A 23,641-nucleotide genomic window follows, 5' to 3' on the forward strand; every position below is an offset into this window, starting at 1 on the left:
GGAGACTCACAAGGACTTTGTGTTTGCTCAGGTCTCCTTCCTTCGATTTTTTTTTTTTTCCTTTCTACTCCGCGCTTCGCCGCCTTTGTTGGCGAAATACTGAAAACGTTTGGGAGCCAATTTCCTGAGACCAAAGGACAATGCTGGCCATTGTTCACATCTTCATGTGCATTGTGTGTGTGCGCGCGCGCGCTTGTGTCCGGACGGATTTGTGTGAACCCGTTACCCGTGCCCATATCCAGGCCTATATGATAAGCAAGTAAGTCAACACACCCACATGCTGCACGTGGAAGTAATTTGTACGTTTGATTTGCTCTTACTTTCCCCTTTGTTTCCAATTAGCCGAGGGCATATTTCTTCCTCGCAAATCCCGCCGAACTGACCCCCACAAATGAGACGGCCAACGGGAGAAACGGAAGGAAAAAAAAGCCCACTGATCCAAGTGTCTCGGCTCCGTCCTTAATTCATTAATTTGCTGTTTCCCTACAGTCAGTCAACCAGAATAATCCATCAGGAAAGTCCAGTGAGCTTTTCCGCCACCAAGCATAAATGGGATTGTGGATGACTGATCACAAAGCTTATATCCACCGAGTCCCGCTCTTCAATATGTAGGCCTGCACACACACACACGCACATACACACACACACACACACACACACACACACACACACACACATACTGTACACATAAAGCTTGAGTTAGTCTCTCCTCGATAGCGCTTAAAACCTACTCAGAGCGAAGCAGTTATTTCATACCAACTGCCACGTGTCAAACGCTCTTAGCCTTTGAAACCCAGCCACGCCTGCGATTGCTTTAAATGTTACACACCACGTGCCACATTTTCACACAATTAGTCATAAGCAGAGGAGCGCTGGATTTCCGCCGCACACGTTACAATTCCTGCAACCTTATGCCCAGTTACCGTCCCACCGTACAGGAAGGCAGCCCGCACTGACGTGGCGCAAGTTTACAGAGATGTACTTTGTGACACCTCCAGATATTATAATTCCGCGTAGTTTGCTGCGGAGAACAGCCAACGCCTCTGCCCTGACGATACTCTACTCGCACATCAAAGTTTTAATGCCGGATCACTGATATTTTCACGAGCGTACCCCCGGCCCGTGTCGTGTCTGCACAGCAGCAATTAAGAGACACTTGCCTGAGTGCGGACATTTCAGCAAACTTTAGTCTCCGAGCAAAGTTGCTGCAACATATAATATGTATGCTCGTTATCTTCCGAGTCCTGATTTTGTGTCTTCAGAGGCCCAGGGTGTTGACCATTAATTCCAGGGTTGGTAGTTTGATCTCCAGCTCTCATCCACATGTATGTTTTATGTGTCTTATTTCTAAATGAAATGATATATTCCCATTTCCAAGTTATCAGCTCGCCAGATATGTTCGCATGTTTAATTACCTGTCTTCTCTTTAGTCGCTTAATTCCAAGACTTTGCCTGGTAATGAAAAGCAGAGACTCTTGCCTTTGTTGAGAGTCTCTCCCAATCCTCCACATTTTAAATGTTGCCCCCCCACACACACACACACAACAGCTCAGAACCGTGATAATTGATGTATTTCCCATAAAGGAGTGGTAATTAAGATAATGAGATTTTCAGAAGCAAGCGCCGCATGCCAAAATGAGAGGGAGCATGTTTCTTGACTGGTTCACTCTGGCTTTATAAATTTCCCTCTCCATCCCCTCTCCTGTTCTGTTCTCTTCATTTCGCCGGCTCTGCTCCTCTGTCTCCTGACGTCGGCCTCCTATCTGCGCTCTCCGAACCACATCTGCTCCCCCTCTCGACTCCCGTCCACAGCTTGTCCTCATTTGTTTGCTCAGTGCATAATTAGCTATAGGATCACCCATTGTGTAATTATGTATAGCAGTTTGATATGTAATTAAAATTGTATCAGTATCCAGTCTAATTTGTGCTGTGTGATTACCTATTAACAGTGCAAACAGTTGTGCTTAAAAGCCCGTGACCGCCCCTCTCGTCGATGTCACCGTGCTTCTCTGTCAGTATTTACATACCAGCAGGTGCGACATCTGATCAAAACATAACCCCGCGCATAATACGCATCAACACTTTTGGTCTGCATGCCCTCACGTGAAAACTTCTCTCTGACGACTCGAGTATTTGTTGAATAAGTTATTCACCCTGAAACCGAGAGTTTTACCCGACCACACACTTTCACTTCAGACAAGACCACACACTCGGTGCCGAATGACTTGAGTGCGGCAACACAACATGGCTTGTTCCTCCCGAACGCAGACGCCAAAAACAGAACAGGGCTTTCAAGCGGCTTGTTGGGGAGGCCTCATAATAGAAGGAAAAGAGGAGGGCTTGTGAGGACACTCTTAGGAAACATCTTAATGAAAGCACTGGGATACAAACTGGCCTGAATAAGCTGCCTTTGCAAATTCACCACTGAATAATTAGACGTGCCTGAAAGGTCTGCTGTTTTTTATTCGCTAAAAAGTTGTTTTTTTCCGCAGCTGCTTTAGGAAGTGCAGATTTAGTGTTTGCCTTGCTCTGTGCATATGAATGCATCACGTGTGCTTCCTAATTCTCTGTGCCGTATGCGGTCAAAGGCCATACTCTTCGTATCTAAAATGTAGTGCCTAGAGTTATTGCCACAAATAAATACATTCATTATACACAGAGATGTTCACAATAGCCGAGATGCTCCTCTATATATCAAGTTAATTTATTGCAGTAAACTCCATCTCTTTCTTTGGCCTTGTGAGCGCTGTGTTTACTTTGAATGGTCAAGCTCTGCCCTCATTTAAATGCGGAGAAAGAAATTCCAAGGTCTGAGGTTGATATCAGACACGTTGTGCTTGCTGGCATTGAAACGTGGGTTATGATGAGCTCAGCGTGCAGCATTTCCCCGCCTGATGTAATGTCACAGCATCAGAAAATGTGTACAATCGATCACCGGGTAAGCCAAATTCATACAATGTTAAAATCAGCAGAGAAGGAACATTAACATGACATGAGGTGGTTTTTCCCTTTTATGTAAAGTGGAGCCCATATAGCACTGTGATTATGAAGTTGTTGTTGAAGTCTGACTGGTCTCATTGGTTTCACCTTTGCAGATACGTACTTGTTTTTTTACATGAGGTCAGAGGTCCAGAGCATCATCCGCACATAACATCAACAATTAAACAATTTGTCCAAAATGATACCGCAAACTCAATACATTTTTTTAATAATTACATCAAACTAAAGCCGTAAAACAAAGCGTTGAGCACTAACATGCAAGAAGAAACCCACATACATGAACAAATACATCATAAAGAGGAAGCGAGATCGCCTTGAGCTCTTTTTGTTTGTGCATATTTAATCATCCCGACAATACTTTGATACATTTTTCTACAAATCCTCGCACCAAAATAACAGTAAATATTGTTTACATTCATTACTCTCCGTATCCATAAAGCGCGAGACACCTCCCAGCCCTTTGCTGAAGTGCTTTTGAGCGGAGTTTGAACCCCCGGCTGATCCAGCGGCGCTGCACAGTGGCAGTTCGCTGCTGTGGGTATCCGTGTGACATTCAAGAAAAATGTTGTCTTGCTGGGTGAGAACTATAATCCCACACAACCTCTGAATATCTCTCCCCCCGTGTTACTGTTGAGTCATGTACATACGAGACCCGCTCTCTGTTTTTCTTCAACCCTTAACCCCCGCAAGAGCACAGTCGTTCTTGCGGAACACACAAACGCTTTTAACAACAATGAAGCCGCAGCGTTCCCCGGAGAAAGGACTTCAGCAGCAGGTCTGACATCCGCCGTATGGATGATTAGCGTCATTAGAGCATCAGCTGCTCCCTCTCACTCACACACACACACACACACACACACACACACACTGAGAGGGCTCTGAAAATACCTAACACTCATGCAGATTAAACGGTGGCTTGTTTTCTTGGCAACACAGTGATTTATTTATGATTTAGAAGTAGGTCAGATGAATGGAGACCAAGATGTAGACACTGGAGAGCAATACTGTACGTCTGCGAAGACGCAAAGAACAAGACGGGCATTTATTTATTCTGAACAGGAGGTTGGAGAGAACATCTGTCTGTGCGTTCTGCTTAAATGCTAACAAATCGATGTGGACGATGTCAAAAAAAATAAATACAATAAGTGGAAGAGAAGGGTAAAAACAATTGGACAATCTGTAATTCTCACTCTTCTTCTTCGTTTGTCCGTATTGTTGTTTTGTCTCGTGTCGTATTTAAATTGTGTCTTTTTCTCCCCTTCAGCTCCGTTGACCGACAAGCCGCCGAAGATCCTGTTTCCCTCGGAAAACAAGATTAGCAATATGGAGCTGCAGCTAGGTAAGAGCGTCACGGGATTTCCTCCAGCCGCAGTCACACAACTGCGCATTCTTTTTTCTCAAATGGCAGGAAATGGACGACTTTTTCCAAATCCCCCTCCACACACCTCCAGGCAATGAACACGGATTGATGATGGCACTTCAAATTTGCTGGAGAACAAATAAAAAAGTAATTCCGTGTATGTAAATGGTGGGCGCCAATGTCCCCGAGGCTGTTTTGTCAACAATGGAGAGCCCATATGGTGCCAGAGTTCCCTGCGCTGGCTCGCCACATGGAGCGGCAGCCGCTTTCCCCTGCCGCTGTTTGTCTCCCTTGACCCGGGGTCACGTTGGGCCTGTCGCGCGTGCATGCGTGCGTGAGTGACCATATGCATGTGGTCGTGTCTGTTTGTTTGTGTTTTTTGTCTGCGACAGCATATTGCTCGATTTCTGGGCACAGTCGTCTGTCCACATGGCGCTTGCCGCTCTGTGAATGGTTAATGTGTCTGTCACGGTTGAAGCCAATGGGACAAGACTGAGAGGTCTGGACTGCAGAGAGGGGACGGCGGGAGTGTGTGACAGAAAGAGGGAGGGGGAGGGTGGGGACGGGGAGACAGAGACGGCGCAATGATTGACTGAGCGGTTGCCTTTTGTGGCCGAGCTGATGCTGCCGATGCCACTGGAACACAGGTAGAGTTCATTTCAAATGCCTCCACGGTTGGCTGATCAAGAGTGAAAAATTGCTGCTCTCGATAAACCGACAAGCACAGTCGCACGTGTCGGCATACTCGCAAGCCCATGCGTGAACAGGTTGCTCGATGTGCAGTCAAGCCCCTGCGGCTATTTGTGTCGTCTCATGTTATCTGGCCTCCACTCGGTTCTGAGGAAAGGGTCGGCCTGTACGCTGAAGCCGTCGCACTCCGTTAGTTGAAGTCAATTCTGTCTTGTGTTTGCTGTGTGAGGGTGTTTGTGGAGCGTGCACGTGGGTTGATGCAGAGGTCAAGACATCCTTACTTTTAAGGCAAGTCCATACTACGCGACTGCCTGACGACAGGGGGTCACACACTCCACCAGGAGAAACCCCCTTACTTTCCCTTTTGGGACTGACTCCCCCTGATGCTGATTCGCAGATTTCCTGTACATATTTGCCAATCTCTGTACGCAATCGCAGATTCTTTTGCACATTTCCAAATCTGATTACGCTCACACAGATTGAGATACAGTTGCACAGCACTTCACAGACCGACGCAAATAATAATGCTACAGTATTGAGACCATGCCTGACCGTTACTTAGCAAAGCTTCGCACTTATGTAACGCCCAACTGTTTTCACAGGCTAATTAGTACCCGTCAAGACCTGTGAGCCAATCCGGACATGTGAAAGCTAAAATAGAGTCATAAATAAGGCAGAGAGCGGCAGAAAGAAAATGTATGTCGTCGCGTTGTGAGCCCTAAAGCACAGAGACACTGAGGTAAATATTTTACAGCCAGGCTCCATTTTGTGTGCCGAAAAGTTGTCCCTCCCTCCAGACTAGAGTTTCTCTTTTATTTCGCTTTATTTATACATTGTCCTCTTCCTTCATATTTGTTGAGTCATGCCCTAAGCAGCTTTATTGAGCAACGTGGCAGATTTATCGCAGCCAGAACGTGCACAGAGAGAGAGGCTGGCCACTGAGAGAGGTGAGCGAGAAGGGAGATGGGATCCAGAGGAGGCCGGCGGATGGGGCAGTAAAATCCGAGCCGTAAGCAGAGAGATAAATCTCCAACCCTGCCGGGAAAACGTAGACCCACTTTATCTCCTCTGCTGCTGCCGGTGTGACCTGCGCAGGTCTCACGCGGCCGACATCCGCCCCCAGCTTTACACGCCAGACACGTGCGGCAACGTAAATAAAACACATATGTTAAATAAACGCTCCGAGAAGATACGCAGTCGGGATGCAAAGGAAAGTAAACGTGGACGAGCTCCGAAGTCCATGAAATTGAAAGCGAAAGACTGATGGCGCCAGAGTGGTCACGCGAGACGGATGACAGTGATAAGATGGGCCGGGGGGGGGGAGGCGGGTAGAGGGCAGCATCAGTGGGAGTTTGTCTTAGAGGAGGGGTGTCTTGTCAACAGTATCCCCTCCCCTGCTCTCCGAGGTCTCCTTGCATGTCTCTGACCCATAATCCCTCAGCTCCAGATCCATGCTGAACCACAACTCCACCACCACCTAGCTGTGTGTGTGTGTGTGTGTGTGTGTGTGTGTGTGTGTGTGTGTGTGTGTGTGTGTGTGTGTGTGTGTGTGTGTGTGTGTGTGTGTGTGTGTGTGTGTGTGTGTGTGTGTGTGTGTGTGTGTGTGTGTGTGTGTGTGTGTGTGTGTGTGTGTGCGCGTGCGTGCGTGCGTGTGTGGGCGCGTGCGTGTCTCATCACAAATGTACAGGGCTCCTGCGCTCCAGGAGTCCCGAGGGCTGTGTGACTGTGTGAGTGCAGAGATCAGGCCTGCAAATATCACTTTTGGACAACTTGACATTTTCTACGCAGTTTCCAGAGGATACAGAATCAAGGTTGTGTAGGATGGTTTGGATTTTGTCAGCCATCCAGCTTTTCCCTTTGCCAGATTTACTGCTGTCCCCCAGTGGTGAGTTGGTGCAGTCCACTTCTACTTCTTCCAGAACAGGAGGATGATTCATATTGCGGGGTTTGAATTTGTGCATTTGTGCCAGGGAGAAACACACACACACTTAGATTGCGTGACATTTCACACATCTCCAAATTTAAAACACACACCCATACACACACACACACACACACACACACACACACATACTCAGACTCACTGACTTGATGTTGATTCCCTCCGGATGATTTGTCATGGATTCACAGTCCCAGAGGGTGGAGAGATTCAACTCACACTCACACAGCACTCCACTTTGAGCATCCCTCTGTTTCACTAGCTCTCCCTCTTCGTCACACATAAACATTCACACACATACACACACACTCACACCCCCCCTACAACTCTTGAGATGGGTAGGACACACACACATGCTTGCAGAGCAGTCCTCAGTATCCGTGGGATAATAGTAACTGATAGAGGATTTTACTGTCCCCCAAAGCCAGCAGATGGGTGCACTCTAGTGGAAAGGAATTAGAATCCATTATTTCAGAGAGCAGGACCCAACAGTATGGAATGGGCGGCGGGAGGGAGATGACTCTTAAACCCACTTCATTTTAACGTAGGCTGTGAAGAGGCACAAACCCAGCCACTGCACTCGCGTTCTGACGCGGCACACACACACACACACACACACACCGTCAATGCGCAACCATCTGTAATAGACTGACACTGAAAAGGTGCTGACGCTGCCGATTTTCCTGCGGTTTTAGAAATATGTTTTTGACAAATAGGCAGGGACGTGGATGTTCCCCCTCCGATCAAACTCTTTTTCTTCTTCTTTCTTCAGTTACCTCCTTGTTCTTCCTTTTTCTTCCCAATTTTGGGACATCCGTCTATTGGACCAAACAACAACAGGGTTTTATTTAATTTCAATTGAATCACCACAATTAGTCATAACTTTAATGAACTTTGACACACAAACTTGTACGCTGACCAATTACAAACCGTTTAACTAGTATTTACCATTTTAGCCATGATGCTCCAAATGATTTTATGTAACGTTTCTCCCATGTATGTAAAGATGGCCGACGCGTCTCCGACTCCTCGCATGCCATCTGCCAATCTTGCAGGTTTGACGTCCCCGTCCCACCTGGCTAACACGGAGGAGGCGGGCTTTATGACCCGTACTGCAGCCAGCCACCAGGGGGCGACCGAGGTGATTTGACTTCACCTTTGGGGTGCTGTCACGTCGTCCGTCTACGGTCTTTCTAACCGGCACCACACTGATTGACTGATGATGCTCATGTGACGCTGACATCCTCTGTAACGCCTCACTTTCCCTCCTTGTCTCTACGACTACATCCTTATCCATGTTCCCGCTCTCTTCTTCTTCTTTCACCATTTTTTTCCTACATCTTTCTGTCCCTCACCGCTCCTCTCTGTCCTCGCTGCCTCTCACAATGTTGGCCTTGTGTGAAGATTTAAGGAGTAATCACTGGGGATCTACTGGGGATCCCAAAGTTTGTAGAAGTGATTAATAGGCCTCTTTTCTCTCCTCTCCTCTCCTCTTCTCGTCACTTCTCTTTTTTTAACTTCTCTTCTCTTGCCTTTGCGTCTCTTCTCTTATTTTCTATTCTCTTCTCTTTGTCTCTCCTCTTCAAGTCCACAACTCTGAAGACACCTACCCTTGACACCAGAAATGTCACCTTTCCGCGGAGAAGGGGTGAAATTGAAATTGACATTGCACTGGAGACTTTCTAAAGGTCAACGAAGAGTCACTTCACCAAATTACTCTCAGTCCCTCTGTCTGTCTCTCTGTCTTGCTCGCTTCTCAGTCTGCCACACACACTCACTCTTTCCTTCCTTCACTTCAGTGCCTCATCTGTGACAGTTCCTCTCGCTCACTCTCACCTCACATCCATCTTTTCCTTTTCAGAAATGCATGAAAGTCACTGAACAAGTAATGTAATAGTGGTGTATTTATATGTCTGAATTGAAGTAATCAGACAAATAATACTTGATGGCTGCAGTACTCATCTATTGAGAGGAGGACTGAAGTGCATGTATCTTATCTTTTTTGAGGGAACACAGAGGACATTTAAAAAAAAAAAAAATTCTGATGAGTGACATATTTATATTCTAACACTAAGGGGGGAAAAGAAATCCAGTGAAAACCACCGGCCCTTAAAGGTCAAACTGCAGATACAAGGTGGGGGGGGGACTATTTTTCTCCGTCGTCATTCAATTCGGTCGCCGTCCCCTGGTGACCCAGCACTAAGTAACCCACGGTGACCAGCATGGTAACTAGTGTGTCAGCGAAACAAAGCTAAATGTTTAAGAGTGTGAACGGTCGTCATTAATCACCGAGTCCGGGGCTTGAGAGCAGGAGGCTGCGGCGTGATGAATGAACTAACGGGGGCCTCTACACGCGCCCAACAGGGGAGGGAGAGGGAGGTGGGCAGGCGATGGGGGAACACACAGAGGGAGAGACAGAAACAGGACCACATAGCAGGAAATAAGCACCGAAACAACGCCCCGCTGTGCATCACATATACTCTACAGCTGTTTGTTCACTGCTGCCTTGACATTACTCACCACAGCCAGCGAGGCTGCGTAGAACATTTAAAAAAGGTGTGAGTGCAGGCAGACGAGCACAGAGCAACAGCACAATGCCAACTCCTTGCAGTAAGCCTCCTCACTCCTGTCCATTTAAGGCTGCAAAGGATTGCTTTATATTTGACCCCTGTCCCCTTTAACAAAGTCCTACTTTTTCCAGTGCGCTAAGATTAAATGAGGGTTTAGTCGAAGGTCTTAATCACAACCTGACAGCGGGGGATTCGCCAAAAGTTACTTGTCTATCGCGTTATTAAAATATTAAAAATGCTATGAGAGGATCTGCTTCGATCCGGACCATCATTTTTTTTTTCTTGTCCCCGCTAAAAACTGTCTCATGGCTGTTACCTCTTGTAAATGAAAAGAAATGTACCCGTGTCCTGGCACTCAGAAACAGAATGATAGCAAATATGCAGTAAATCTCAGCAATAAAAAAAAAACAATATACGGCTCCTCACAAGAGCGCGTGAGTCGTATTGCAATTCCGCGAAATGTGAGGAATTGTTTTATTTGTTTGTCTGTTAGGTCTTTTTTGCAATAGAAAAGTGCACAGCTGCAGAATGTGCATGCACATTGATTGTCGGGTGCAGCCTCTGCTCTGTGATCAAGTGCTACTCAGAGGATGTGAGGTGATGTCGGCTTTGGTCAGCACTTTCTGTTCGGTGTGTCGTGTCCACGAGGCCCGTCTCTCACACAGATCTGCTTTCTCTCTCTCTCTCTCTCTCTCTCTCTCTCTCTCTCTCTCTCTCTCTCTCTCTCTCTCTCTCTCTCTCTCTCTCTCTCTCTCTCTCTCTCTCTCTCCCTCTCTCTCTCTCTCTCTCCCTCTCCCTCTGTCCTGAGCTGAAATGTCTCCACTTATGTCAGTCGTGTGTTTTGTGCATGTGTGTCACTGTCTCCAGTGTTTGTGACACAACCATTATGCAGGAGGGCCAAAGCAGTTGTGTTGAATCAGTCGCTGATGAGAGTTTCTCCACCCTGTGGGCCAAGAGATGTCTTTGAAGAGGGATGATTTAGGTAATTATAGTTTTTACCTCGTCTGCGCCTGATGCTCAGGCTTGGTGACGGGTGATCAAAGAGAAGGAGCACCCCACTCATCCCGGCATCGCTCTGTGTTGGATACAACAAGGGCAGACAGGGGCGAGAGGTGGACATAATGAGAGCCATCTCCTTTTCAGAGGCGCGCTGCTTCCAGGAACAGCCCTTTTTATTTCCTCCTCGCCCACCAGGCACTGCTGCCTCCGTTTGGTCAAGGTGGCAGTGACAAGGTGAGGGGGCATCATTCAAAAGCAACTCGACATATTGACTGCACGTATAAAAGGTGGCGAGAATTGAGGGATTCACGCATTCGGCGGAAAGAGCTGGATGGACAGTAATGAGAAAGGGTGGAGGAAAGACGGGGAAGTGAACGAGGAGGCTAGAGAGAGACGGAAAGGGAAAAGGGGAGGAGGGAGCTGGCACTGGAATGACATGCATGAACAGCAAAGCGAGCAGGGAAAAAGATGGCTTTGCCATTCACTTTGAAGCATGCTCCACTTCTGTCTCTCTTACGTAAGCGGGGGGAAAATGAAGAAAAACAAGTGCCAAAAAAACTAGGCAGGGCGGAGGGAGAAGAAAAGGGAGGCAAGACAGAACTTCCAAACTTCGGGGCTCTGATGTTTCCGGCGAGCGAGCGGCTGCATCTGGACTCTGGAGTTAGTCACCACGCCGCACCGGGCTTTGGTGTTGAGTGAAGGGTAAAAGAGCTGGCAGATCAGTCGGCGGTGTGAAGAGAGACGGGGAAAAGGAGGGCTGAGAGGAGGCGGCGGGCGACAGGAAGAAGTTAAGGAGACGGAGGAGAGAAACAGAGGCGGAGGGAGGATAAACAGAGAGGGAGAGTGGGACCACACTGAGCATGTGAACTCCAGAGATCTATATCTTTCCTGGTGTTACGTAAGCCGGCCTGCCCGTGCTCACTGATGACAAGTGTTTGGTACCCAGCTGTGGCCCCTCACACACAGTATATCATGGTCCTCATTGACCCCGGCGGCCGGAGGCCCCCGAGCGGCGGTGAGGGCCGCTGTTTGCACTCTCCCTCAGAGCCGCGTTGCCGTTGCCCTCTTTTCTGCCGTACCGTTGATTTTTCATGACAATCGGTGTTCGTGATGTCACCATCATCGCCCACGGCGCTGAATGTTGCTATGGAGATCAGTAGATCTGCGGCGAACTGCCGCCTCGGGGAGAGAGTGTGTGTTTGTGTGTGCGCGCGCGTGCGCGGCTTGTGCACACGGTTCGTCTTTAATTGCCATCTGCAATCTGCATCCTGAAACACAGGCAGTAATTCGAGAGGCCCAGCGTGAGGTAAATAGCTCCGACTCATTTACAAGTGTGTTAATGGACTTTCTCTGTCTTTCTTGTGTCCCTTTCTCCTCCAGCACAATGTTTCCCTGTCAGTCGTTCTTCGTTCCTCCGCTCGCTCGCTCGCTCTCTCTCTCTCTGCTCCCACATGGCAGTGGCACAGTGCGTTGAAACACATTCTGCAGAGCAGAGCAGCGGCGGAGGCATTGTCGAGGTTAGATGTGCACGATTAGCATCATTTCATGAATAAACACAATTTTTTTTAGGGGTTAAGGGGTTACGTTTTTTTCGTTACCATAAACATTATGGAATTGACTGTGATTGGCTTGTTTTTCTTTCGGGGGGTGGGGGGGGGGGCTGATTTGACACTGGTTGTTATTTGTCTTTGATGCAAATTCAGGGAACTGGTTAGGATGAAAGGGATATTGCAGTTAAAAAAACCAACAGATTAACCTTTTTTAACTTACCCAGTGGAAGGATGTGGGGAGGGAAAAACATTTCCTTTAGCTATTTAGACCCACCGTACAATTTCTCCGCTCTTTTCTTTTCCTTCCTGCCTTAACTACTCTGCTCAACCCCTGAAATGTGTTATTACCACTAAACAATGGAAGAATGGGCATTTTAAGTACCAGCTTTACTTTCCCCTAATAACTACCCTCAATAGTCATAATTACCCCCTTTGAAACAAAAGAGAACCCCCCCCTTCTTGGGTTCCCAGATAATAAGCTTGCAGCTGTGATTGTGTGATTTATGTGATTTTGCGCGTGGGTTCACAGTCTCTGTTGAATACGTGTATAGTTGAGCGCATGTCATTGCAGATTGTAGACCTTTTCTCTTCAGTTTCATCTCTTTGTATTTTCCACTTTACTGGCGGCTTGCGTTTGTTTCCTCAAGGTCGGAGCTCAACAATTTTTTTCATTTCATTCATTTTCTTTGTTTCAGATCCTCAATACTGTTCAATTCACATCGACAGTAAACAGAATATGTCTTATGTTTGCCCAGCACTACATTGTCACTGTGATCAGTCCTCCCACCGATACTGCTCGTAAAGACTGGTCAGGTCAAGTTTATTCATAAAGCACATTTAGAAGAACCAGAGATGAAATGAAATATGATGCCATTAAATACAATGTAATTAAATAGAAGAATAAGAATAGAAACAACTTAGCACCTGTCCTATAGACTTATTGTTAAAGGTTCAATGTTTTGGAGCGGCTACATCAAACACACGATTAATGAACCCAATTTGGTGCAAAAGCCACAATTCTTAGGGGGAAAAAAACCATTTTAAATGAGGCCAAAATCCAAATCAAGTATTTATTTTAATCATGGCAGTCGAGTGTGGCTTTATTGGCGGTGTTGTGCTTGTTGTGTGAAGCGACAAACCTACAGTACGAGTGATTGCTCAGACTTCAAGTGAACATCGCCCGGGACAACCGGGGAACCAGACTGCGGAGGCCTCATTAGCTAAATTTCAACTGCGGAGCGTGTTTTTTTTGTAAAGAACGCGAACCGCGGCGTTTGTCCCTGATTGTGCCACTTCATGGGAAACGTGGAGAGGAGGAAAATTACAGCCACAAAAAACGAGGTTTTTATTCCCCATTTATTCGGGTCAGGGTATCTCGAAGCTGAGAACCAATCCAACGCCAGGTCTTATGATTATATAGGTATTTGGGCAATTTTGTCTTTAGCTGTGGTTGCAGTTATATAGAGTTGTTTTCAGACACAAGCATTTTCTGACGACACCACGGAGAAGCTGTCTTTCATGTGCTACATATGGTCCTTCTGATGCCAGAGCCACTTAATAAGGTCATTGTTGGTGCCGATATCGATCCAGTGAATTCACCAATCAATCAACGCGCGTGAGCACTGTATTAAAGTAACAATCTATCACTTGGCTCTTTTAGCTCCTGCTTGTTCCCATGGGCTAATAACACTGGCCACATGCGTGCTGTCATCAACAACCACTTAACTTGTTAACCGGCTCATTCCGAGCCAACATTGATCCCGGCGTAAGCGAGATTAGGAGTATATGGATTGGTTTTTGATAAAAGTCAGCTTTCCCGTCGCCTCCGCTTCCTCCTCTGTTTGCTCTCAGTCTCAGTTTTATGTTTCGGACTGCGGACTGTGACAATGGGGGCCAAGCTCCGTATAAGACGTATAATGAGGTACATCCACAAAGGTTTTGCTCCGCCAATAACGCGCGCTTTGAAATGTGTCTTCTCTTTCATTCATAAAGCAGAGTCAACTTTCATCCATCAGACTTGAACAGACATGGCACACTGTGATATCATCGAGGGCTGGCTCCATTTTTCAGGACGCTTCTGGTGGCTCGTAGTTATCCAGCTGTTCAGATGAAGTTAACCATTGTTAATTCTGTCTCGGCTAAAAAATGCCATTCTTTTAGGCCTGAACATGGGAAACCGTGTGCTCGGCAGGACTTACTGCAACGACACAATTAAATATGTCAGTCAAATAGTTTTTAATACTTAGGAATTTGGCATTCACATCTGCTGCCCATCGATACCTATGGTTAATGAGTTTTTATACCTTTTGGAATCTTTTCATCTTTCTCAATCAGCATTAAGTCCAACACATCAGAAAGGCTACACCTGTCTCTGTACCCGACGTTCACTAATTTAACATTTATGTATTTAAATTGCATATAGAATTTCCATCCATTTGGATTTCACAGATTTAACAAACTTGAAGTGATTTCAAACAAATGGGCTTTATTCATATTGAATACATAAACCCAGGTCCTACAATTTTGATTGATTGATTGTCAATTAATAAATCTGTTTATTGTGTATTCAAAACACTTTGGGTTTCATTAGATTAGTTGACATAAGTCTGAAACATTAGGCCTAAATATACATTTTGTGAGTGTTGATATTGCTTATACTGGTGTCTCTGACCATCTTATGATTTTGCGTTTAGACAAGCTTATAGCAGAGGAAACCACAAATGGCAAAAGTGATAAACTCCAGGTCTCATATGTACGCCATTTTAAGAGATTGTTTAAAGCTTCAGCAAAGTTCTCTGAAGTCGGCCAAAGCACTATATTATGTGGGAGGAATTTATAAAAATGCCTACTGACAAAAAAAAGTATTGTTTAACACATTTATTTCTATCATAAATCCTGTCGCCATGTCTGCTTCCATTACAGAAACCTGCGTTTCTGGATTCCTTAATTCATGGAAATAGGGGGGAAAAAAGATCTTCTATCTCCCGCTCAGATGCTGATCTTTCTGAAACTCGCTATCCACTCTGAAAATGTTTACAGATATCCAATCTTACAGTATCATATCCACTTGTGAGGACGACGGTGGCATTAAATATAGATATGTTTTGGCACGCTCAGCATTTGGTTAAGATAAGGGAAAGTTGAAGCAGGACGAAAAGAAATCACAGTGTCTTCAGACATATGATTATTTATTTTTGTATCCAGAACTGAGCAAACTCCAGTCTCTTTTGCGACGACCGTGCTCTTGGTACACGCAGCCTCCACCTCAACCACGCCAATGAACCGAGCACTTCATGTCTTCAAAAAATAACAGCTTTGCCTTTGAACCTAATCCAGCCAGCGCTTATGTTGCCACCGCGGCATAATTGAGAAAGCGGTTTTGTTGTAAATGAACAGAAGTTCCAGGACAGGGATGACATTTTTTTTTTCATTTTGCTCAAACTTATTTCAAAGACAGTCGGGTTCTGAAAACAACGTAGAATTTGTCAAAGATTCGAACAGTGTACGTTCATGTGCGGTAACAAACCCAGTGTGGTGTGCCGCGTACTGTAAAGCATGCTAATTTGAACTTTGTGTCCCGTATCCTATGGTCAGCTTTCAAACACGAAGGCATTATTTCCAGAACGTTAGTTGCCTAAATGGTGGTGGCAGATCCGAGGATCAATTTTTTGGAACGGCGGGACAGACTTGGAAAGCTCTAATACATAAACCGGTTTTGTTTTTTTAATGAGTGGGACTTGTTGCCAGTGACGGTGGATTTTAAAGCATCTCTCCTGGGATGTCGGTGACTATTAGACCTCCCCCGGCCCGTCATCTCTCTCTCGGCACTCGGACGAGGTGTTGTGTGTCTCGCGGCGATATCGTGTGGCCTTTGAACTTACTCTAAAGCGAGCCTGAGTGTTGTGTAGGTTGTGATTTGGTGCTTTGGTTTTTCCAAAAAGAAAATCTGCGTGAGATTTTAAAATACCGTTTGCAACTCGCGAACTCTAGTAATTTCCGTTTTTTAATTTATGGCCTTTTTGTTTTACAGAGTTGAGATTCTGCTGAATCATTTGCAAGTCATTTTCTTCCCCTTCTTTCTCTTTACTTTGTGTAAGCTCCGCACCCCTGTTCGGTGTAACCATCGTGTGATCTGGTGTCTTTTGTTTTTTTCACCCTTGTATTTAGATAACACAGGTTTTTGTTGGCTCTTATTTTCCATTTAATTAATCTTTCTTTTGGGCCCAATTAAATATCCTGGTCATGATACAAGCATGACCTTTTCCATATGAGGCGTGGCTAAACAAAACCTACTGACTTTCTACTATATTAATCTCCGTCTCATGCTCTTCTTACTGAATATTCTTTTTTTTCTTCGACTCAGTGGCTTTTCTAATCTCCTGCAGCCCTCTATTAGAGATTACATGACCTTTTGTGTGTTGGCAGTTTCCCGTATGGCCTTTGACAGTGAGGCCGACTGGGCTGTGGATCGAGCTGCGGATCAAGTGGAGCATAATGTGCGGCTAAAGTGGACCCCGCCTCAGAATTCCACCCAAAGAGGGCCATTACGAAGTCTTTGTCCTCACCTGGAACATGAGAAAAATGAGTCACCTTTACGTATGTGCAAGTGTAGCGACGCTTGCGAGGACTCGTCTGACCTTATCTCTTGTTCCCCCCTTTGTTCTCTTCGGTAGAGGAGTCCCCCACACACCACGTTTCACATTCCCTTAGTAAAAAAAAAAGAAGAATTTTAACTGCGGCCAAAGCGGCAACTGAGTAGTCATCGTATGTACTTTATACATCCTCATCTGAGGCAGATGTATCCACAGTGATATCCACTGTGCAAAGATCAGCGGTGAAATTAACTCGGACTTGTTTACCTCCCTGTTTTCTTTTCTTACTTTTCCTCGGAGTACTAGAAATAATTTGTTTTCTCATTCCCCCTATGCACTTTACTCACTGGTGAGTGGTATTAATATTGAAGGAAATTTAAGCGTATGCAGATTTTCAATATGCTAGGTCTGGCATTATTGCTGTAGTTAATGTTCAGTGGCTTGTTAGTGGAAGTGGTTCCAAAAAAATGCAGCTTTTTGCATTATGTATGTGCACTGCATAAGAACCATGCATATTAATGCTGTCTACCCTTCATGTATGTGGCTGTTCAAGCAGAATGTCTTTTTAACTCCATCCGAAACAAATACCATTTTCCTTACCCCCATTCCCCGTGCTCTGCGGCTGGCTTGGATTCTTTTTTTAACCAACCTGTATGTGAATTAAAAGCAAGCACACACACACACACACACACACACACACACACACACACACACACACACACACACTGGTGAACACACAAGGAAACGCATACACACCATTTGCCTCATTTGAGAATCATTGCTATTGTTTGATGAATTGTCAATCTGCCAATCTTTTTCCACACATATTTTCTCCACGGGATTCTTTCATTTTCCACAACATTTGCACAAAAGGCGGCGCTCCTACACTCCACAGTGTGTTGGAGGCTTGCCACTGTCGTCTCCGTAGACACACAACAGTGGGACACGGCGAACCGTGGGGTAACTACTCCAGCAAATTTAAACAACCGTTACATTATTTAATGTTAACTTACAAATTAAGGTGATTTGTTGAATGGATCGCTCAACTTCCCGGCCACTGATGAAGAAGTTCCCCTGTAGCTGACATGGCTTCCATCATATTTGCTTTTTATAAAAGTAGTCTAATTAGTTACAACATAACGTTAATAAGACAATTTAAACTGAGGAGACAGTTGATAAGCAGGTCAGAGACGCAGCCTCTTCGTGCTTGATGTGACAAAAACGGTAGAGTCAATTTAGGTTGTTCGAAAATTAAAGCCGGATGAGGCAGGAATATTCCATTTTTAAAAAATACTTCAATGTTATCTGATCGAAGTGTGATGACCTGTTGTATGTTGATGTTTTAATTAAGTGCAAAGCCAGACGTCTGACTTTTTTCACCAGCACGCAAATGCACCGTGTATTTGTGAATCCAAGAGTGCAGAGGAAAAAAAGGCCCAAAACTTTTTAGACACTCATATGGACAGGCAGCTTTTGACAATGCTAATTTTTAGATTGATGAACTCCGAATGCTAATTTCTCTCCATGTTGATGTTACCTGACAGTCTCAACCCTAAAGTTTCACACAGCTCCCTCCTGCGCGGCTTCATCCATCTACATCAAGTGCGCTCTGTAAATCCGTTGCGTGCCCACATGAACACATACACAAACTCACACACGTGCACAATGAATGCAAGACGGAAAAAAAAGATCCAATCCCAGTTGGACGCTACAACATATCATTTTGATTGTTCCTGTTCCTCCGGAGTCATGCGGCTGTCTTGGTGGGAACGATAGTGCAGTGCGGCGGAAAAGTACAGAATGCTAATGATATCCTACAGGAGAAGTTCCAGTCGTGCTGCGATAATCATTTCTACAGGATTAAGTCCTGACCCACATCAGCCGAGCATATTAGCATTCGGAGAGAGTGCTGCAGCAAGATTCCGCACGGACTTAAATGGCTGCAGTTGACGGGATGGGGAGGAGGAAGGGAATTTGGATGCGGAGACAAAAGACTAAATAATGAGAGGGAAGAAAGTCAGCTTTCACCGCGCGTCAGGACTCGTGCGTTTGCTGTACGCCGCGTTGTCTGGCACGCCTTGTGAAATGAGGCCTCTCGCCAACACCCGTTGGACTCTGCACACTCTGGTTTCATTTGCAGATCGCGACTCGACTGCATTAAACGAGAGGTGCGTCATGTGAAAAATGTCTGCACCGCAGTGACAGTGAATGTTTGATATCAAGCTTTATTTGATGTATTTTTTTTCGGGGGAGGGGGTTTTCATGGCTATCGGCATTTAAATAGGGATGACCTTGAATTGCGAAAAGATCACTCGGAGAATCACAACATCCAGACGAACCAGAGGTTTTGTGTGATGCACAGTGCACACACCAGAGGAGCCTCGGGACATTTATATCGAACCAAGGCACCTATTTAATTTTTCAGAGATTGTACGGCCTTTTTTTAATATTTGATACAATCTGGTGTTTCTAACATCAGAGCACCTCCAGTTGTCATCCTCCAGATTTGATTGAAGCAACAGTATATAGCAATTACAAAGTTTAGCCTTTTTAGCGCCTCGGCCTCGAATTCTTTCCACTCAGATTTACATTTGTTGTGGGCGTGAGCTCGCAACAGATGGTTTGTTGGAAATAATGGCAATGCTGGCCCACTGGCCCACTCATAGCTATTAAGGGAAAATTATTTATTTTTTTCACTCAGGGTTTTTGGCGCTCATTCCTGTTGGTCGTGATAACGATCTAGCTGCTCCCCTGGTTTCAGAAATGGGTCTTTGCACAGCCACTTCCATTGGGGTTTTTTTTTTTTTTTTTAAGGGCTTCATAGAGAAAGGGATCCAATGGTGCATACCTGAAGTCCCCAGTTATCATGAGCAAGTGCTGATAGGAAACAATCAGGTAGACCAGCGCAGCGGAGAAGCCTCAACAGGCAGTTGGCGCGATTTGAAGAAAGTTTCCATCAGACGTGCGACTTCAAAAGTTATCCAAGGTCGTCGAATCTCAGACTTTCTCAAATCCGAACCTACCACACGTGAAAGCACACACACGGCAGCGACAGTTGTGCACACACTAGATTGCACTTTTGGGGGGGAAATCCAAAGATATTCTGAGTCGGGACTTTGTATAGAATCTCCCAACCGAACATATCTGTCGCCGGCAAATTTGTTCAGGAAATGACCCTTCACTCGTGACCTCGGCATGTTTTGTGTATGCCTGCCAGGTTTCACACTCACACACACACACACACACAAGCGAATGCGCGTCCTCATGATTGCTGGCTGTGTATATTTCTGAGTGTATCTCAGGGCCACTTGTCTCTGGAATGAATTACCATGCCGCTCCACCGGTTATACCTGTCTCTTTATGGAATCAATTAGAGTCCGAGGCACAGCTTCTGTTGTCTCACAGGGAATGATCAGTCACTCTTTCTCTGAGCCCAACGGGCCGGGGACAAATCTGGGCTATTGTATAGTTTAGTGATGGATCGCTCCTAATTTATCATTAAAAGACTGTGATAAGCGAGTGTCTGAGTGTATGTGTTCAGCACTCCTGTGTTTTTAATTTGCGGGAATTTTTAAGAATTGAAACGCAACGGAATAGTTGGCTTGCCATTAGGTTTGACTATGTTTCTCAAATGATGCTGAGTGGTAAAACTTTATGCTTTATGAATTCAGATTTGGCCTCAAACTCATGAGATGAGCGAAACTGATGGAGGGAAGTCTGTACATCCATGGTTACAGGGCAAACTGAAACTGACAGTAGTTAGGTAATGCAGCGGTACTTGCTATTGTGCTGATTGTCTGACACAAGGGCATCTACTTCCTGTCCTTCAAGCCCTGTTGTACGATGGGGGCACTACATTCATCCTTAAGGGAAATAAGAGAGACAACACATTAAAGTGAAAAGTGCTTCCATCAACATGCTTTAAATGTCTCCATGCAATGTGACACTCTCTTCCGTTATTTGTGGTGTGTAGAAAACAAGTTTAACTTTTTAATGTTGCTTAGTAAATCAATAATGTCCACAGACTAACAAAGCTTAGTCTGGATAAGCGTATGTGTAATAAAAATCTTTGTTGAAATAAAGCTAATAATGTGTAACACCCCGGTTGTTGCTAAACACTGAGGTAATTACTCTCGAGGTAAAGAGCCATCAGACAGTGAAGCAGCTCAAATGAGTGTAATTTATGACAGTTATGGAAAAGAGGCGCTTTTTTTTTTAAAAGACGAAGAGTTTGTGGAGGGATGCGGAGGGAGGGTGGCTGGTGCAGGTGAACTGTGGTGAACTGAGATGGCCGATGTCAATATGTTCACTTCGCTAAAGCCTCAAGGATTCGTCTTTAAAGTTTCATTTCCTGGTGATACTTTGGTGTTACCATAGTAGCCCGATAACAGTTTTGATGAACTTTCCCTGCCGGCATCCTCGTAAAATGTGCGCAAAATGTCCAAGTTAGTCCGCGAGTGGGCGCTCTGCGCAGGCCCCGCCCCTAGCCTGTTTGTTCAGGAAATAGTTTTATTTGAACGTGTCTGACCCAGACGATCTCCCGCTGCGTTCTTCACGTGTGAACGGCAGAGTGCACGTCGGAAAGCATCTTTTTCATTCTTCTACACTAATGATCCTCGGAGGCAAAAGGCAGAGTGAAAATTGGATGTGATGTGTTTTGATGTGTTCAGAGCGGGGTCGTGGCGTAGGTTGGATCATCAAGAGGGATGCTCGGTTAGTTTTATGCCAACGATCATGCGATGTTGTTACAGTAGGAGAGCGGCAGAACGTACAGTTCTGGTCAAGGAGACGTGGTGGTGAGTCATCGCTGTAAGGATTTGTGCACTGCGGCTCGTTTGACCTCTTTTGGAGACAAGGGGGCTCTGATAGAAGCTGAACTCTCCCTCTGGCATGATGTAGCATATATACAGTATGCTGTAGGCACACACACACACACACACACACATGTGCAAATACACACACGAGTCAAACACAGCCTGCTTCTCACAGGAAATCATTGCCATAATTAACATCCTAGCAGGCTCCCTCGCCGCCGCTGATTGGCTGAAAGTCATCCTGAGACGCAGCGCTGCCCTGTTCTCGCAGGTATTTTTTGCCAGAGTGAAATTATCCCAGCGCTTGGCAAGTGCCAGGGGACGTCATCAGCCTGTGTTAGTGTGTAAACATTTCTGTTTTCCCCCCCGATGCCCCTGTCCCAGTGTCCCCAGCCCGCACGGCACAAGTCATTTGTCAGCCTTGATTTAGATTTATCAGCACATGGGCCTCCTGTGGCCGGAGCTCAGACTGCACGCCCACTCAAAACCCCCTGAATTTACTGGACATGCTCTTGGTGGATTTGGAAGAGGGGGTGGGGGGGTCGCATGGAAATGGGATGATGGGGCGATGTGATGATGGAGATGTGATGGAGGAGGAGAAAAACAGAATTTGAAACAAGGGAGAAAATGGAGGGGGGACAAAAAAATTGAAAGGCCTTTGTGTCGGTCTGTAGCTGAAGAGGTGCTTTGAGATTTTCAGGGTCCGGTTACAAAACCAGAGGCCGAGACTGAGGACAGGGCGGAGAATGGCGGAGGTGCGATGAGAGAGGCGGAGGTGTGGGAGGTGGAGAGGGGTGTTGTTTGTGTGACAGAAAGAAGAGTAGTGCTGGGGGGGGGGGGGTCACCCGGAGAAGTGGAGAGAATAATTGAACAGGGAGGGGCGGGTTGTGCGTTCAGCAGATAAGCCAAAGCTTTGGTTGAGGGGACATGGCTTGTATGAACAGTAACACCCAGGAAAAGAAGCGATACAGAGGGTCTCTCTGTTCAGGAAGTGAAGATATGTGATCTGCTACATGGAGGAAGGAGATTAAAGAGGAAAATTAATTTTAATTAATTCCTTAGATCTGCGATTCTTAAAACAGTGTAAAAAGATCCAGAGGGTGTGCAAAAAAAAAAAAAAAAAGATGTGTATGAACAAATGAGCTTGTTGCTTTTAAACTGCAGATTAGTCTGACGTGTCCTCGCGTTTTTTAAATTAGACTTTGTCTTCAAGTCAAAAGATTGGTTTGATGTGCCACATTTCTATCTAAACGTTGGTGTTGTTGTTATGCGTGGTGGACACAAACCTCAACTATGACATGGGTAAACTTTCAATCTGAAAGTTAATAGTTAGGTGCAGTGTAGTTTATCTAAGATATACTGACAAGCACAACACGATGTGGTGAATGGATTGTTCTCGACTTAATATGCATTACTGATATTACAGAAGCATCCAGAACCTGAGCCTCCCACTGCCACCGTCCACTTGTGTCGTCAACACAAGTGGATGAAAAACTCACCTTCGGGTTCCTTCTGACGTGTCTTACTTCTAACGTCTTCTCACAACATGGTCGTTCATATGTTACACTGTATTGTTTTTGTATCGTCTCGGTATTCTGGTCAGTGGCTCGGTGCCTGTTGTGTCACCTGTTAAAGTGATGTTCCTCGTCAAGTGTTCTAATCACCCTATGTAATTGGCCTCCGTCCCCCCTGGACAGGAGCCAGTTTCAGCTCCCCTCCCTCTTTCGCGCTGCATGTCTGCGCAGTCTTTAAGCTGCGCTGTTCCTCCCGTTGCTTCTTCCCTTCGCCCTCCTTCTTTTCATTTCCTTCACATTCTCATTTTCAAAAAAAAACGCCTCGGTCGGTGGCAAAAGTCAAGAGAGCAAAATAACCCCCTTGTCTTTTTCAGGACACTTTTTAGAAGCATGACACCCAGTGTCATCGCAGGGAAAATTACATTCTCTTTGGCCATAGAATTCACATGAACCCACAGCAGTGAGAAAAAATTGGTTCCCAAACCACCAGGCATTTAAATGAAAGTGTAAAAAAAAGAAAAGAAAAGTGGAGCCTGTGGCGATGATAAGACATGAGCGGCAAATACACAGTGGTTTCTAAATGTCTGTATTACAGTACAGAGCGTGGAACGGT

General features: G+C 45.6%; 1 protein-coding gene across 5 annotated transcripts in view; it reads left to right on the forward strand.

The window, feature by feature from the left end:
• Positions 1-23,641, forward strand: part of il1rapl1a (interleukin 1 receptor accessory protein-like 1a) — a 160,577-nt gene that overhangs the window by 112,924 nt on the left and 24,012 nt on the right. For all 5 annotated transcript variants that reach the window (XM_035604694.2, XM_035604693.2, XM_035604697.2 and 2 more), the window contains exon 6: positions 4,265-4,339. In XM_035604694.2, coding sequence (XP_035460587.1) covers positions 4,265-4,339 — 75 coding nt within the window. The remainder of the gene's footprint in view (positions 1-4,264; positions 4,340-23,641) is intronic.

This window comes from Scophthalmus maximus, chromosome 14 (genome assembly GCF_022379125.1).
Source record: "Scophthalmus maximus strain ysfricsl-2021 chromosome 14, ASM2237912v1, whole genome shotgun sequence".
NCBI classification, from domain to species: Eukaryota; Metazoa; Chordata; class Actinopteri; order Pleuronectiformes; family Scophthalmidae; genus Scophthalmus; species Scophthalmus maximus.